Consider the following 18295-nt stretch of genomic DNA (forward strand, 5'->3'; position numbering starts at 1 on the left):
CTAAAGTATTTACTTGATGGGTTATAGCTACCTTCAGGTGTTGACACTGGCACACCCAATACAGAAAGTTGACTCCCCTTCCAGGAGTACCTCAGTTTTTTTTGCCAGTATCTAAAGGTGTTGGCACGAGTGAACATATGCTCTGCGGAGCTCCAGGAGGGATCCATGCTGGATTTAAAAATCCTCCCCAACCGTATCCATCCCGCCACTGCGGCCCCGGGATGGTGGCCGGGCCTCGCATAGAAGAATGGGGTTTTGCCTGTAACGCTCCTGTTTGAGGGCTGGACCCTAGGAACCAGGACCCTTTTTGGTCTTGCTACATTAACTAAAGCTGTCCTGAGGTGTGCTATACATGGTCTAAAGGAGTGGAACCCCTATTAAAAGGGCCCCAGTCTTTGAATGTTTAACCACTCTGCCTGCTGTGATGGATGAAGTTTGGAGCTGTCTGTCTACAGCAGTATCCTGCAGCAAGGAAAAGTTATAAGGAAAGCATAGGAACTGCAAAGTCCACCTATGACTTTTCTTTCAATTATATTGTAAAATGCCTTAAACTCCTCTAGAGGGAGTAATAGTGTATATAGACCCTGTTTAAATCTGTGCTAATACAGCGTGCGCCTCAGCAGCTGGAGGGGGGGGGGGTCTCCTCTCCCCCTAAATGGGGAAACTGAGTGGATAGGGATACATGTTATGTGTAAACAAGCATAAATCTGAAAAGCTGATAAAAAAGGCGGTGTAAATCCCCTTCCCCCCTTGCCTGCCTCCCCTCTGAGGTGACTATTGCTAAAGCACAGGAAAGGGCGTGGCACATAGACAATCAGGCTCACACCTGAAAAAGCTTAACCTCTTCCCGCCCGCCCTATAGCCGAATGACGGCCGTAGAGCGGGCGCTTTCGTCCGGGAGGCCGTCCCTGGACATCCTGTTGTTTACTACCAATTTCGGGGAAGTTCTGTGTTTGCCGTGTCCCCCGGAGACAGGCAAACACAGATCGCTGTAAATGGCCAATCACAGCGGGCATTTACAGCGCGATCGGCGTGTTCAATGTGAGATGATCTCATATGTAAACATATGAGATCATCTCTCAGCGCTGCTCTCCCTCCTCACACAGACAGCATGTGAGAGGGGAGAGATGAACGGCTGCAGCGGCCGTAAGTGTAAAAAAAAATAAAAAGTTAAAGAAGTGCCATCCTGCCCCAGTGCCATCCACCCCAGTGCTACCTGCCCCCAGTGCCACCTGTTAGTGCTATCTGCCCCCAGTGGCATTTGTCCCCAGTGCCACGTGTCATCAGTGCCACGTATCAGTGCCATCTGTCATCAGTGCCACCTGTCAGTGATACCTGCCATCTGTTGTCAGTGCCACGTGTCATCAATGCCACTTATCAGTGCCATCTGTCATCGGTGTCACGCGTCATCGGTGGCACGTATTAGTGCCATGTGTTATCGGTGGCACGCATTAGTGCCACGTATTTGTGCCACGTGTCATCAGTGGCACATATCAGTGCCACGTGTCATCAGTGCCACATATCAGTGTCATCAGTGCGACGTATCAGTGTCATGTATCATTTTCCTGGTGCTCCAGGGCCTTCAAAAGTGTAATAGGTAGTCAACAAGTTAGATGTGTAATTTATGCTCCTAGAACACCTGATGGTGCTCCCTGCATGTTGGGCCTCTCTATGTGGCCAGGCTGTGAAAAAGTCCCACACATGTGGTATTGTAATACTCAGGAGGAGTAGCAGAATTTTTTTGGGGGTGTCATTTGTGGTATACACATGCCATGTGAGAGAAAATAACCTATTACCATGACAATTTTGTGGAAAAAAAAAAAAATGAAAAATCTTAATTTTGCAAAGAATAGTGGGAAACAAATGACAACATCAAAAAGCTTACCATGCCTCTTACTAAATACCTTGGAATGTCTACATTCCAAGAATGGGTCATTTGGGGGGTATTTGTACTTTCCTGACTTGTTTGGGTCACAAGAAGCGAGATAGGCCACCAGTACATCAGGTGTGATCAATTTTGTGCGATTCGCACCACAGCTTGTAGACTCTCTAATTTTCTCAAAGACCAAATAATATCCACTAATTTGGGTTATTTTTACCAAAGATATGTAGCAGTATAAATTGTGGCCAAAATTTATAAAGAAAAATTACTAATTTGCATAATTCTGTCACAGAAACAAAGAAATATGCGTTTTTTTTTTCAAAATTTTCGGTCTTTTTTCATTTATAGTGCAAAAAATAAAAACCCCAGAGGTGATCAAATACCACCAAAAGAAAGCTCTATTTGTGGGGAAAAAAAGGACAAAAAATTCATTTGGGTACAGTGTTGCATGACTGAGTAATTGTCATTCAAAGTGTGAGAGCACCGAAAGCTGAAAATTGGTCTGGGCAGGAAGGGTGTTTTAAGTGCCCAGTAAGCAAGTGGTTAAAGCTTATACTCTGGGAAACAGACAGAGCAGCTGAAGCAAGGCTGCCACAGGACACAGAACTACTGGTGCACGTGAGGGGTTTACACAGGCATTTGCAGTACAGGAAAAAACGTATTGTTTAGCATTAGATCAGTCTATGCTACCACTGTTTTTCCTACTATTGCTCAAATAAATAGAACAGTTCTTATGCCGCGTACACACGATCGGAATTCTCGTCGGAAAAAGCTCTGATGGTTTTCCCGATGGAATTCGGCTCAAGTTGTCTTGCCTACACACGGTCACATCAAATTCTGATCATTTATTACGTGGTGACGTACAACAAGTATGACGTGACTAGAAAAAGGAAGTTCAATAGCCAGTAGCCAATAGCTTCTGTCTCGTAGTTGAATCTGAGCATGCGTGATTTTTGGCGTGTCGGAATTGCATACACACGATCGGAATTTCCGTTGGGAAAATTGAGAACATGCTATCAATTTTTGTCTGGTGTAAATTCGGACAGCTAAATTCCGATGGAGCATACACACGGTCGCATTTTCCGATGAAAAGCTCTCATCTGTCTTTTTCTGGCCGGAATGCCGATCGTGTGTACATGGCATAAGAGAACCTTTTTTGCTTTTTATGCTTTGCACTATGGCTTCAAGGCTTACTACTAAGGAACCAAAATCACCCCCAGGCGCTGGGAACTCTAGACATGCCTCCGCATTGTCATCCCCCGCGAAGATACCTGACATGGCAAGCCAGGGTGAGTCATTGGAAGCAATTGGTGCAACTAATTCTCACACTTCAGCCCCTGTATACATGACTGAAGATGGATCCTCCTCTGCCTGGCAGGGCTTAGAAGGAAGATTAGCGGCTTTAATCGCATCCTCCATTAAAGGGGATAAGAAGCGTGCTAGATCCCTCTCTCCTACTTCAAACCCCTTACCAGGGGAACAGTGGGGACAGGATGAGGTATTACCCTCAAACGATCTGGAAAAACAAACCGATTACTCATTTTGTGACGGAAACAACAGTTGAAGTTTCAGCTTCACAATCTGAGGTACAAATCCTTACGGACATGGTTCGCTCCACTTTCATGCCACCCCTAACAGTCAGCTGAAAGTCTGGTTTCTTCTTTGGGTTCCTTGAAACCTTCACAACCAGTGCATGCATTTCCAGTCCACACATTACTAGAAAAGCTTATTTATACCGAATGGGATCATCCGGATAAGCATTTTCTCTCTCCAAAGAGATTCTCAGTTCTCTCCTATGGTGGAAAAATTCATCAAAAAACTGAAGTTCCAGCCGTAGATGCTGCGATTTCCAGTGTGAATAAATAAATAAAAATCCTATTTTATACCAATAAGTTGGCTTTTCATCATGGTCACTTATTGTGGTTGATATTATTTGCACAATCTCTTGTATGTGTACATATAACTGTTTTAATTGAGTATTCAGTTTGCCAGGAGATAGCTGCATTTATAACCTTATTCACTTTTTTCAATTCATTTGTTTTACACATCACCTGCACATCAGTTTGGGCAAGTGCAGAAAAAACAATATATAATCTTATGCACATTGCTGGCTCAAGATCGGGCTCCGGAAAGTATAAGGGGTTTCTGGAGGAGCTGCACTCAGGTTTTTTACCTTAGTACAGAGAATGGTAAAAAAAAACTTCAGCCTTTAGAACCACTTTAAATAAGTTTATGCTTCGGCTTAGAGTACAGTGCTCACAAGTGTGGTGTTGATCTTTTGTATAGATTTGTACTACTTTTACATCTTGGTTACCTCATTCCCAGGGGCAAGACAGCAGCCATCACAGACATCAGAATCCGAACCATGAATGAAGTAATATCTGGAATGAGAATAATTAAGATGTATGCTTGGGAACAGCCATTTACAGAACTTGTAAATCAAAATAGAAAGTAGGTTACTTTGACCTTAAAGTATCATTTCATAGCACCTTCACTGGTGTGATTTTTTTTTTTTTCTATGTTGTATTTTATTTACCAGGTTTTCTAGTTTTTCTGCTCTACTTATTTTCTTCTGTCCCAGTCATAGATCACATTGGTCAAGTTAGTTATATGGTTTATTAAGTAACTTCCAGGTTAAGAAAAATGACAAGTTGTATGAAAACAAAAAGAATATATTAATGGTAGCAGTATTGTATCTATGGCCTACAGCAATATGGGAAGATATACAGTGCCTCGCAAAAGTATTCACCCTCCTTGGCATTTTTTGTGTTTTGTTGCCTCCCAACCTGGAATTAACATGGATTGTTTGAGGATTTGCATCATTTAATTTAGAGGACATGCCCACAACTTTGTAGATGTGTGTTTTTTAATTTTTATTGTGAATCAAACAACAAATAAGACCGAATAACAGAATAAGTCAATCTGCATAACTATTCACCCCCTAAAGTCAATACTTTGTAGAGCCACCTTTTGCAGCTCTCACAGGTCCAAGTCGCTTTGGATAAGTCTCAAACAATGCTGTCGCTTTGGATAAGTCTCAAACAATGCTATTTCATCAATAGGCTTAGTTGTAGTATGATGCCACCACCATGTTTCAGTGTGGGGATTGTGTTCTTTGGGTGATGTGATGTGTTGGGTTTGCACCAGACATAGTGTTTTTCTTTGATGGGCAAAAAGTAAAATTTTAGTCTCATCAGACCAGAACACCTTCCTCCATACTTTTTCGCAAACTCAAAACATGGCATTTTGTTTTTTTGCTGAAAGTAATGGCTTTCTTCTGGCCACTGTGCCATAAAGCCCAATTCTATGGAGTGTACGGCTTATTGTCATCCTATGTACAGATATTCCAGTCTCTGCTGTTGAACTCTGCAGCTCCTCCAGGGTTACCTTAGGTCTCTGTTCTGCCTCTCTTATTAATGCCCTCCTTGCCCGGTGCGTGAGTTTTGGTGTGCGGCCGTCTCTTGGCAGGTTTGCTGTTGTGCCATGTTCTTTCAATTTGGTTATGATAGATTTGATGGTGCTCATAGGGATCATAAAAGATTTGGATATTTTTTTATAATCTAGCCCTGGCTTGTACTTCTCAACAACATTGTCCCTTACTTGTTCGGAGATTTCCTTGGTCTTTATGGCAGTGTTTGGTTAGTAGGGCCTCTTGCTTAAGGTTTTCAGCCTCTGGGGCCTTTCAAAAAGGTGTGTATATGTAATGACAGATCATGTGACACTTAGATTGCACACAGGTGGACATCATTTCACTAATTATGTGACATCTGAAAGTAATTGGTTGCACCAGAACGTTTTATGGGCTTCATACAAAGGGGTGAATACATACGCACATGCCAATTATGAGTTTTTTTATTTCTGAAAAAGTTTTATGTATATATTTCTCTAATTTTACTTCACCAACTTAAACTATTGTGTTCTGATCCATCATATATAAGGGAGGAGGGTGAATACTTTTGCAAGGCACTGTAGATGTGTAAAGACCTGTTAGCTAAAAAGTTTGCCTATGACTGATAAGACATTTCTAAAGTCTTTTATTAAAATTCATTTGTGTTTCTTTACACATTGCACTAAACAAGTGCAAGCAACAACATGTGCAAAGTGCAACCCTTAATGGTGTATACATATAATAGTGCATAAAGAATATAATGGCAGTGAGATCACATGACATGAATCTTAAAAAATAGGCTAACAGTTCGTCAGTCTATATATGGGTCCACTTAAATGGAGGGAGAGTAGCAGATCTTCTCATATAGACTTTAGATCAAGATGACATAGGGACAACCACGTCAATCTGTTTGTCTGTAGAGATATCTGTAGATGCAACAATCTGGAATTTATAAGATGTATACTCTTACCAGAACAGTTGGACCCGCATGCCCTACGACAATGGGTCTAAAGAGCTTGTAACCCCTAAGGGTTGTACTCCAGCCCCTGGAGAGAAGGATCCCAGTATGGAGTCTTCTTACAGGCGTCCACGATCCCAGCTGGAAATGATTGGGCCGGATGATTAGCAGCCAGTAGTTCCCGTATTCAGGGATGGTGGTACTTCCAAAGATTAGTATGTCCCAGCTCCTGTTTCAGGGATTCGTACTCGTAACATATAACGAAAAATAAAAAAAGAAGAGGGCTACAGATGGTGTAGGTCAAACAAAAACCGATAGGTTTTATTAAAAAACATATATTACAAAAGTAAAAAGTGATCACAAAAGGACAAAAAAGCTGAGAAAAAGCAATATGGGGTGTAAGTAAAGCTGCCAGACGCGTTTCGACACAAGCGGTCATCATCAGCCTATTTTTTAAGATTCATGTCATGTGATCTCACTGCCATTATATTCTTTATGTACTATTATATGTATACAACATTAAGGGTTGCACTTGTTTAGTGCAAAGTTCTTTCGAGTTTAGGTATTCGCACTTATTTAATTCACTTTTAGGTTTTCGGACCCATTCTTTCAGCGCTATAATTTTGTTTTCTCACACTTATTATAACTTTGTTTCAGTATTGGCTGCTAGTCTTATTTTAGTAGCGCAGTGTTTTTGCCTTTTTTTGTATTTTTTTTACACATTGCCTGACACAATTTCCTATTTACATCTGTGATAGTTAGAGGACCATTATTGTCTAAAGCCACCAATTAGGTGTTATCTTTTCATTGTACCGGGAAAATTAAATCGTGAATCTGTGTGTGCTCCATGTTCCTGTATCTGTGCTGCATGTAGGAACTAATCAGCTTATACAGGCAGTCCCCAGGGTACAAAAAAGATCAGGTCTGAAGGTTTGTTCTTAAGTTGAATTTGTATGCAAGTCAGAACGGGTACATTTTTTTTTTTTTTTTTTTTTTTAAGTGATGTTCCAGCCCAAAACATTTTTTTAACGTTTTTTTTGGATAGCATGGGGAAGGGTTTTGCTGTCTGTGCCCCATTCAGAAGATTTCACCTCACTTTCTTTCCCTGTGATAATTGTATTTTGATTATTTTGGGTTGTTGTGGAAACAAAGGTGATAAATCTTCAGGGGAGACAACTTGTTTCCATGATAACTCTTACAGGAGAGCATTTCCCTTCCTAGAGGTTAGATTTCCTCTCCCTTCTTCTTTTCCTCAGTTTGTAAGTCAAATGTTTGTAACCCGGGCACTGCCTGTAGTTGTCATTTTTCAGAGGTTGTTATGCATTGAGCACCTTAAAAGTTCATCAGGGTAACCCATACATTTGTCTTCCTGTTTTTATCCTTTGTAGTTTAATACTTTCTGTATGACTCCTGTTATCATGTAGCTGATGTAGTAAGATATATTTTTATTTAAGTTTTCTTCGCTTTAATTGATGTGTGTAGCTCTAAATGTATTCTCTGTTTTGCTTTTCTTGATTTTATTATTATAGGAAGGAGATTTCCAAAGTCCTTCGAAGCTCTTATCTACGTGGACTCAACTTGGCCTCTTTCTTTGTTGCAAGCAAAATCATTGTGTTTGTAACTTTCACCACGTATGTTCTGCTTGGCAATGTTATATCAGCCAGTCGAGTGTTTGTTGCAGTGTCCCTTTATAGTGCAGTGAGACTCACTGTCACTCTCTTCTTCCCCTCAGCTATTGAGAGGGTATCTGAGGCCAAAGTCAGCATAAGGAGGATTAAGGTACGTGTGTAAATATTTCAGACATGGATTTGTTGCCTTCACTGCTATATATTTGGATAGACAAAAACACTTTTGTATGCTGACTCAGCTGTCTTACTGTTGCCTGGAAATGCCTCCTTCATTTTAAAATCAATTATCTATACTAACCTGATACAGAATTTGTTAAATTGTTAAAGGGCATTTCCAGCCAAAGCTAATCCCCTGAAAGATATAGTGGAGATGTTTTGCCTGCCAAAAAATATGTAAAATAAATTTGTGATTCGTTACCCCTGCTATGCAACATAATTGCATAGCATAAGAAGGGTAACAACACCTTTCAGAACATTTATTCAGACACTGTACCACCGGGTTGTCTTCTGTCTGCTTTTGAAGAACATTTTGTTTTCCAGCTGGTATCCTGCCATTGTAGGGATTGTAAGCATAGCATTGTAGGGTTTGGGTGTAAAGCTCTGGACACTATGGGGTTGCTACACTAAAGGCAAATATGCTGTTAACGTTAAAAGGTAATTTCCCCTTACAAAAGTGAATGTGTTTAAAAATTCATTTTGCAAAAAAATTTCTTGATCACATGCAAGGTTTAAAAAAAAAAAAAAAAAAATGTTTTTTACTTGTACGTGATTGATGATCATCAACAGAGCTTCGCATCATTCACTAAGCTAAGGGAAATTTGCCTTGCAAAATGAAAATAATATTTTCCTTTAGTAAATCAACTCTTACAGGTGTCAATAAAATAAGTATAGGTTCATAATTTGGGCCAGGGGGATGTCCAGTCAGTTTTTTTTTTTTCTGGCAGAGATGTAAATCTCATGTTTGTGCTACGGCGCAGATCCTAGTCTATATGTATTCCATTTACGTCTATTAAAAAATAAGCAATATGCAATTGCCATAGCATTTAATTAATATATATATATATATATATATATATATATATATATATTAATATTATATGTATATATGTAAATGTGTGTGTGTGTGTACGGTATATGTATTTTTTTTTTTGTGTCCCAATCAACTGTCCGCATGTTGCAGAGAGGGACCCTTGTTTTCCATGGGTAAACAGTGATATCATTGCAGAGGTCTGACACCCCCTAGTGAGTCAGACCTATGGCTCTGCAATCCATAAAACTCATGCACCCCACTGGTTGGGAAGCGATTTCTCTGACTCAGCAGAGGCAATAGATAACTTTTTCCCCACAGAGAGGTTCCCACTTTGCAGCTACTGGTAGAGGCTTTTGCACTCATGCTGTGGTTGCTTTAGAAAGAGAACAAACTGTAAGATATTGAGCACCTTTTGTTTTGATGCACCTGGTTTAGCAGTTGTGTACAGCAGTGTTAAACCAAGGGCTTAAATGAGCTTTAACAAACTAGACAGAGTAAACCAAACAAATGAAAATACACACTCACTCATCTAACTATACATGGGTCCAGCTATACAGGTGGCAAAATTGGCCAACTGTCTGCTAATTGCTTGGATCTTACTGCTGTAAAAATGAGCATCCATATGGGATTTACTGTATGCTTTCATATAACTGATGTGAGTTTTCAGTGGACATTGACTTTAGTGGTAGAGATGCAATAGTAGTAGTTTGTGTACCCTAGTACACTTGTGTCCGTTTAACATTTTCACAAATCATAAACCAATTGTAAAACAAACCCGATTAAATACATTTATTTAAACACAATTTTTATTGTCCGCAGTACACACTTGATGGGTACTAGAAATATGGTGACTGATTTCAGGAGGTACTAGGGTAAACACAGTTTATTTCAATAGGGTGCACTATTTAATTTATTTGAAATGCACGGTTATAATCTCTTGAATGCATACTTGGTAAAAGCAGAACACCATATCTGGAACCTTAAAAAGACATGATACATAAATAATAGCAAAACGTCCCAGCCTTCCAGACATAGATGAAAAAGATCAATGCATCTGAACAACTACATGAGAATATGATTGTAAGTTGTTAAAGTATAACAAAAGGCAAAAGCTGAGCTGTCAGTTTTGTTTTTTGTTCAGCCCTGCTGGGTGGAATGAAAATAAAAAACTACTCGTGTATACTAGGCTTTCTTCTATCTAAAATGAAAAAAAGTTTTGCCTTTTTAGTTACAATTGAAGTGGTCCATGTACAGAAAAAATATATTAAACTAATATCCGTATTTTTTAGAAATTCACTGAGTAAGATGAATACAGAAGAGAGAAGGTTTGACTTTTAGTTACAATTGAAGTGGTCCATGTACAGAAATAAATATACTAAACTAATATCAGTATTTCAGAAATTTACTGAGTATGATTAAAGGATCACTAAAGATAATTTATTTTTATTTTTTTAAATAACAAACATGTTATACTTACCTCCACTGTGCAGCTCGTTTTGCACAGAGTGGCCCTGAACCTGCTCTTCTGGTGTCTTGGCTCTCTCCCGCAAGGACTCCACAACTTCATGCGAGCTCCCTCGGATGATGTGGAGTGCTTGCTGTATAGCCGCTCGCTGTATCACTCGGTCCTGCCCCCGGCGCGCCACGTCATTCGATGTGATTGACAGCAGTGTGAGCCAATGGCTGCGCTGCTTTCAATCCATCCACTGTAACCAATCAGCGGCCAGGCTGATCGGCGAAGAGGATGTCGGGGGGCGAGTGCAGGACTTTTGAGGGGTCAGGCAAGTATAACGGGGGGTTTGGGGGCCCAGTAAGTATTGTCAGATGTTTTTTCACCTTAATGCATAGAATGCTTTAAGGTGAAAAAACTTTTACCTTTACAACCCCTTTAATACACGAGAGAAGAATCTAGTGACTTCAAGGCTCAGGTGATCTAATAATTGACTAATCCCTTTTATGTATCAAAGTACTTTATAAAACATTTATAAGCGCCTATCCCAGATTAACCTTTTTATTTATTTTGGAATTGGGCATTGACATACAATGTGGGTTAAAAATTTCTAACAAAATAAGAGGTTCTGCCATTATAAAACTGAAATACTTAAATGCATTTATTTGGAACAGTAGAAAGGACATGTCCTGCTGAACACTACATGATTCATTTTCTAGGAAAGTGGGGATTATTCACTTACAAAAACAGTGGACAGATTTGATAGTTGCTATTGGAGTGAATAGCAGCCATAGAATTTGTCAACTGCCCATCACAAGGTAGGTGGACTTGATGGACAGCTCGTCTTTCAGAGATGCCCCTATGTCATTGGTTGCTAGGATGCTGTCAGCTATGCAGTCAACAGCATCATAACAACCAGTGGCTCACCCCCAGCCCATTCACCTGTTGGCCCTGATATACCTTTCATTGTTAAAATATGGCCATTGCACATTTGGGTAATGACATCAGCTATTCTCCCTGCCCTTCCATTTGGGGCAAGGATGAGTCACTGGTTACTAGGATGTCGGTGACCCACAACTGGGTGGGCTTAGGGTGTAGTGATCTGCGCCCCAAGCCCCCCCCCCTTTTTAAGCCCCCGACTCTAATCACGTGCGTCAAAAAAACCCTTGTTAGGATTTCATGACATAATGTGAACAGAATGCCAACAGCAAAAAAATCAACTTACAGGGGGGTTAAAGTGGTATTAAAGCCAAAAGAAAACATTTATGTTGCAGATTGCCAATTCTTATGCCGCGTACACACGGGCGGACTGTATGGCCTACTTAGTCCGCCGAAACACATTTCAGCAGACAGTCCGCTCGTGTGTGGGCTTCAGCGGACTTTTTCAGCGTGCAGTCCGGCGTACTAAGTATTTCGGATTTTTAGAAATACTGTCCGTCGTACTCGCATTTCGGCGGACAATCCGCCCGTGTGTATGCCAGTCCGCCGTACTTTTGAAATGAGCGGACTTTTCCCGCCCGGAGAAAAGTCCGCTCATTTCGAGCGGGTATCCAGGTAGGCGGGGCCCGCGAAGGAGACGTCGCTGGCCCCGCCGCCTGGTATGGACTTAAAGGGGAACCCCAACGCCGAAAAAAATCGGCGTGGGGGTCCCCCCCAAGTCCACAACAGACCCTTGTCCGAGCACGCTATCCGGCCGGCCAGGAAAGGGGGGCGAGCGAGCGCCCCCCCCCCTCCTAAACCGTACCAGGCCGCGCGCCCCCCCCCACCCCAAAGCACCTTGTCCCCATGTTGATGAGGACAAGGGCCTCTTCCCGACAACCCTGGCCGTTGGTTGTCGGGGTCTGCGGGCGGGGGGCTTATCGGAATCCGGGAGCCCCCTTTAATAAGGGGGCCCCGGATACCGGCCCCCCACCCTATGTGAATGAGTATGGGGTACAATGTACCCCTACCCATTCACCTGTAAAATAAAAGTACAAAAAAAAACACAACACACGAGATAAAATACTTTATTGCACAGCTCCGGGGGTCTTCCGTCTTCGGGGGTCTTCTCGCCGGACTCCTCCGCTATCTTCTTGTAGCTCTTTTGCTAGCGGAGGAGTCCGGCTTTCTTCCTCGCCGCCGGCCTCTTCTCCCGACTTCGGGGGTCTTGTCCCCCTCTTCGGTTCTTCTGCCGGGCCACCGCGCCTTCTTATAGCTCTTTTACAGGCGGTGGCCCGGTCTTCTGTCGCCGCCGCCGCCTTCCGTTCTTCTTCTTCTTCTTCTTCTCCAGGAGATGTTGACTCGACGATCTCTCCGGCCGGAATGCCAGGGACGCACTGTGCGGCCACTTATATAGGGACAAGGGGGCGGTGTCACATGGCTTTATGTCACATGGGTTGGTCACATGGGTTGATGTCAAGGCACCCCCCCATGTTGAGGGCACGTGGCCTGGTACGGTTTAGGAGGGGGGGCACTCGCTCGCCCCCCTTTCCTGGCCGGCCGGGTAGCGTGCTCGGACAAGGGTCTGTTGTGGACTTGGGGGGGACCCCCACGCCGATTTTTTTCGGCGTTGGGGTTCCCCTTTAAGTCCATACCAGGTGGCGGGGTCGGCGACGTCTCCTTCGCGGGCCCCGCCTACCTGGAGACGCGCTCGAAATGAGCGGACTTTCCTCCGCGTGTGTGGGCGAGTCCGTTCATTTCAAAAGTAGGGCGGATAGTATGGCGGACTTAGTACTCCGTATTAGTCCGCTCAAAAAGTGGTGTGTGTGGTCAAGTCCGTTCATTCGAAAGTATGACGGACTGTCCGTCGGATTGTATGACGGACTAAGTAGGCCATACAGTCCGCCCGTGTGTACGCGGTTTTAGATGTGATGGCCATATTAATTTACCTTTTACCGTTTTTTAGGCTTTTTCTTCTATTTTCATCTGGGGATCCAGCCAGCGAGTGTTTTTCAAAAGCACAAGCTCTCCAGCAGAATGTATTAGTTTACATAGATGAGACAAATCACACCCCCGGCAGGGGTGCTTTAAATGATGAGCTTTTATATATTCACGCATAACCTTTATCCCAAAAGTAAAAACCGTTTGCTATAATTGATTAAAAAGTGTGAGCTGAAGTTTGACTTCAATGTGTTAGTGTATCTAAATCTGCTAATGCATTTAACACTACCTTCCCCCCCAAACTGACAGTGCTGCTGTTCCTCTTCTAAATCCGTCCATTGTGTCTCACTAATACAGTAGGTGTGTTACTGTCCAGATCATCAGGTAAAAACAGAGGGGGGGGGGGGGGGGGGGGGGGAAGAAAACTGATGCAGTCACCACATCTAATGATTAGTGAACTGCAATATATTTTTGGTTTTAATACAGCTTTAATCATTCCCTACTCTATACAGAATAAAAAAAAGAAGGTTTTGGCTGTATGTATACTTTTAAAATAAGCTACTAATTGAGAACTATGAGGGTTGCAATGAGGGGATCTATTTCTGAAAATGTTAACTACCTGGCTGCTGTTTTCAACCGGAGCAAGTGTGCAGATTGGGAAAGTAGGAATATAGTCTGTATCTCCATACTTGTTGGTGACTAGTGACTTAAAGTAAGGAAACCAGTGTTAGCAGATTAGTCGGGGTATCAGTAATGACCATTTTCATATTTCTCTCATCGCAGATTTAGCTAGATGTCTTAAAGTGATACCAAGCACACCCTGTTTAATTTACATCGTCCCTTCTATGTCTGCATATGGAGGATAGCACTGTAATTATTTTCATTAAAAACAATTAAAGTACCCTCTTTCCTAATCGATATACAGCTGTCACATGACCCATCTCTTTCCCAACCTGTCTGCAGTGAATCTGGCAGGAGGAGCTTCTAGTTCTCTGCTGCTGGCCACATGTTAAAAAACAAAAACAAAAAAACTGCCTTTGGAATACGGAGTAAATCAACTAATTTAAATTTTCATACAAATATATGTTTGAAATAAAATCTTTATTATATTTTGGCAATGACATGGTGTGGCTGGATTTCTGCCAATTACAGGCTGTGTCACACCCTTCCAGCCTGTGTCTTTGAATAAAAGGGAGGTGAAGCCTATATCAATCAAGATGTAATATCCCCCCCCCCATTGTGTTTAGCTGGTTAGTGGGCTGTCATTTACCACAGTGTATACACCCACATGTGTGACTCTATAGTCACATGGGCTGCTCAGGTGCTATTGAGGAAATGCTCAGCATAGAAACTCACTGAAAACAGCATGTGCACTAGCTGCCAGCATTGCTGTGCAATATCCCCAATTACGGTAGGGCAGTGATTGCGAACCTTGGAACCGCCAGATGTTTGGGAACTACATTTCCCATGATGCTTGGCTACACTGCAGAGGGGATGAGCATCATGGGAAATGTAGTTCCAAAACATCTGGGGTGCCAAGGTTCGCATCACTGTGGTAGGGGCATAGACAGGAGGGAGGGGTTGGGGGGGGGGGGTTGGGTGCCAGAACGGCAGGATCAACCAGATCTTTTACAGAATACAAAAAAATGAATATAAACAGCATGTAATACGGTGGTGATAGGTTTTAATAATGTGAGTTTAATGAAACTTTATTTGATTTATTTGTGTTTCTCTGTTTTATTAAAATAAGATAATTTACTGTGGGTCCCTAATTTTATTGGTTCATTCACTTTTAGAACTTTTTGTTGCTCGATGAGGTTTCAAAACCAGCTCTATACCAGCCAGAAGAAAACGAAGAAGACCTGCTTGTACAAATTCAAGATCTGACCTGTTACTGGGACAAGGTAAGAAATTAAAGAACATTGATGTGTACATTTCATGAATACCTTTCACAATATATTAGTCCAGAAATAATGAGCAAATCTCTCATCTCAAGTCACAAGTAGTGAGAGCCCTTGAGGTCTGTGATGTGGGCACTAATGCAATGTGTGTACTGTTTTCTTATAAGGAGGTCACAGTGAGAAGTACTGTATACACTGCATGTTAATAAATAGATGCAATTAGATGGGCGAGGCTACAGGTGCTGAACACAATTTGTTTCTTGCTGGAACATGCTGTTTATAATTATAAATCTCTTGTGTAATTGCAGTATGATTTAATTTTGAAGCATGGCCTTCAGTACACTCACATCATTAATCCTTCTATTGAATGATATTAGTTTACAGCATCTTGCAAAAGTTTTATCATTGTGAGCCTGTAAATCTGATATCTAGCAGTTTGCCTGGATCGCCGCCTTAAAAGTTAACTCTGTATTTGTGGGAAAAAATATTACAAATAAAAAAAATTGTATATATATTTGTGACACTAGCCATATTTATATTCACTGTAATTAAAAATGACCTTTCCTTTTCAATCCACAGCCTTGTCATTTTCTATAAATTTCAAAGCAATATGGCAACCAGGAGGCCTTCTGTACACAATTGGTGTACGGAGCGTCCCCAGAAATGTCAGTTCCCGCTTGTGTGATTGGCTCGCTGATTTTCCCAGAAGTCTGCACTAAGATACAAATCAGATTTTAGGTCTTCAACAAAAATCTAATTTTTAAGATACTCCCAAAGGGTTATTCACTTCTGAAGTGATGCTGATACTTCAACTTTCCTTATTAGAACACTGCAAGTACATTAGCTGATTAAAAAAGCTGATGGGAAAAAGGTCACACCCATTCAGATTCACTGTGCACATAATCTAAGAACTGAAAGGTGAAGCATGATGGCCCCACCCCTGATGACCTCATTCTGACAAAACATGTAGGGCAGAGCTTCTGGCATCACCACGTGACTTCCAGTTCTGGTTTGTGGAACACGTTGCGCCCTGGACTTATTTCATTGCATGCCTGATATATTATACCCTGTCTAAATTTTGTGTATTTTTTTTAAAGCTTTTAATAAAAAAAAAAAAAAAAAAAAAGATTTACAGGTGTGCCTCTGCCCACTTACTTCCTGCATGAGCCTGCAGAGACCGAAGATGGAGGAGAGGCAGCACGTCCATTTAGGACTTTATATATTTATGGACTTATGAACTGTTTTTTTTTTTTTTTGTCATTTATTTCATGCTCGCATAGGATATATTTATTTTTGACTATTGCAGCCACCTTGCACTTTATACCATAGAGTAATTTTATATTTTTTATGTATATAAAACCGTTTTTTTTGTTTGTTTTTTTGTATGCACCTTGCACTTTACATAACAAAGTGCATGAGGGCTTATGATCAGCAGACTGGCCACCTTTGAAAGATTATCACCTCTGTGGTAGGATTTACATATTTATATTCATTTAGACTGGTATCGCGTACTTTGATATCTTAAAGTGGTTGTAAAGGCAGAAGGTTTTTTATCTAAATACATTCTATGCATTAAGATAAAAAGCCTTATGTGTGCAGCAGCCCCCCCCCCCCCCCGCCCCAATACTTACACAAGCTCATCTAGATCCAGCGATGTTGTAGGAATGTCTCGGCTTCCTGTGACTCCCCTCCTTATTGGCCGAGACAGCAGCGTTACACCATTGGCTCCCACTGCAGTCAAAGTCAGTCAGCCAATGAGGAGAGAAAGGGGGTGGGTCTGAGCGCAGCTCCATGTCTGAATGGACATGCGGAGCTGTGGCTTGGCTCGGGTGCCCCCAGCAGAAGGAAGGGGCCAGAAGCGCTGATGAGGGAAAATGGCAAAAATTTCTAAGATTAGCAATAAGAACAAAGAAGGAAACCATCCACCTTCAATTTTGCGCTCTACCCTTCGGCCTTTCTTCTTTGCCCCCAAATTTTTACAAACATTCTGGTGGAGGCCCTGGCCTTTTTCAAACTCTCCCGTGAAATTACTAGAAACCTGAAGTACACACAGGTATTCCTAGAAAATGTAGGTTGGTTGGTGAACAGAGAAAAATCCAACCCAAACCCCACTCACCAAAAAATATACTTGGGGTACATACTAGACTCAACAAAAAGTGTTTCTACCCAGGGAGAAGATGCAAAAAATCCATGAGGCGATGAAAGCATTACAGGCCAATCAACCATGCTCAATAAGGCGAATAATGTCAACATTAGGAATACTAACCTTGGCAATCCCAGCAGTACAATTTGAGGGTTTACATTTTTGGCCCCTACAGATGTTCATCTTATGGAACCGCAAATGAGAGTCCTTAGACACATAGGTTCTAATACCAACACGGGTAAAAAGAGCCCTGTGGTGGTGGAGGAGATCAGAAAATTTTAAACGGAGAACGGATGTGGGCCCTACCATTCACCCGAATAATAACTACGGGCGCATAGGGTAAGGAGCACATCTACGTTCCTGGGTAACACAGGAAACTGGGAAAAAGGAAGAGATGATGAGATCATCCAACTGGAAGGAGTTGAAGGCAATACTTCTAGCACTTCGATCCTTCCAGAAAGAATTGAGCGGTCATCACTTACAGGTCAGGTCCAACAATTCATCCGTAATTGCCTACATCAACAAGCAGGGAGAGAAAAGGAGTGGAGCCCTATGGACCTTAGCAGAGGAAATTCTAAACTGGTGAGAGAAAAATGTACTCTCCTTGTCAGCAGTACTTTTAAAAGAGGAATTAAGCAAAGTGACATATTTCCTCAGCAGAAAGAAGTTTAGAGAAGGCGACCGGATATTAAATCAGGAAGTGTTCAAACGGATCACGTAAAAATGGGGAGCACCTCAAGTGGACTTATTTGCCTCAATAGAAAGCAAAAAGTTTCAGGCTTTCTTCTCCCTTAAGAGGGAAATGGTGTGCTCGGAGTAGGCGCACTAGCACAGAAGTGGGCATTCAACAAATGCTATGACTTTCCCACACCAGTGCTCCTACCAGCAATACTAAGAAAATTTCGTACAGAGAACACGTCACTGATTCTCATTGCGCCACACTGGCCCAGGAGACCGTGGTTCTCTATGCTCAAAGAACTTGCTGTAGAACCTCTTGGGTTACTACCAATCCAGAGGGATCTCCTCTCCCAGGGCCCAGTGTGTTGCCCCCACGTG

At 41.9% G+C, this 18295-nt stretch overlaps 1 protein-coding gene across 4 annotated transcripts in view; it reads left to right on the forward strand.

Annotated features, from left to right (window-relative positions):
- ABCC4 (ATP binding cassette subfamily C member 4 (PEL blood group)) overlaps positions 1 to 18295 on the forward strand; it is a 508465-nt gene that overhangs the window by 149413 nt on the left and 340757 nt on the right. For all 4 annotated transcript variants that reach the window (XM_077483041.1, XM_077483039.1, XM_077483040.1 and 1 more), the window contains exons 7-9: positions 4208 to 4333; positions 7758 to 8007; positions 14992 to 15099. In XM_077483041.1, the coding sequence (XP_077339167.1) occupies positions 4208 to 4333; positions 7758 to 8007; positions 14992 to 15099 (484 nt within the window). The remainder of the gene's footprint in view (positions 1 to 4207; positions 4334 to 7757; positions 8008 to 14991; positions 15100 to 18295) is intronic.

The sequence above is a fragment of the Lithobates pipiens genome, unplaced genomic scaffold (assembly GCF_037356315.1).
Source record: "Lithobates pipiens isolate NorthernLeopardFrog02 unplaced genomic scaffold, aLitPip1_a1.2 Scaffold_16, whole genome shotgun sequence".
NCBI lineage: Eukaryota > Metazoa > Chordata > Amphibia > Anura > Ranidae > Lithobates > Lithobates pipiens.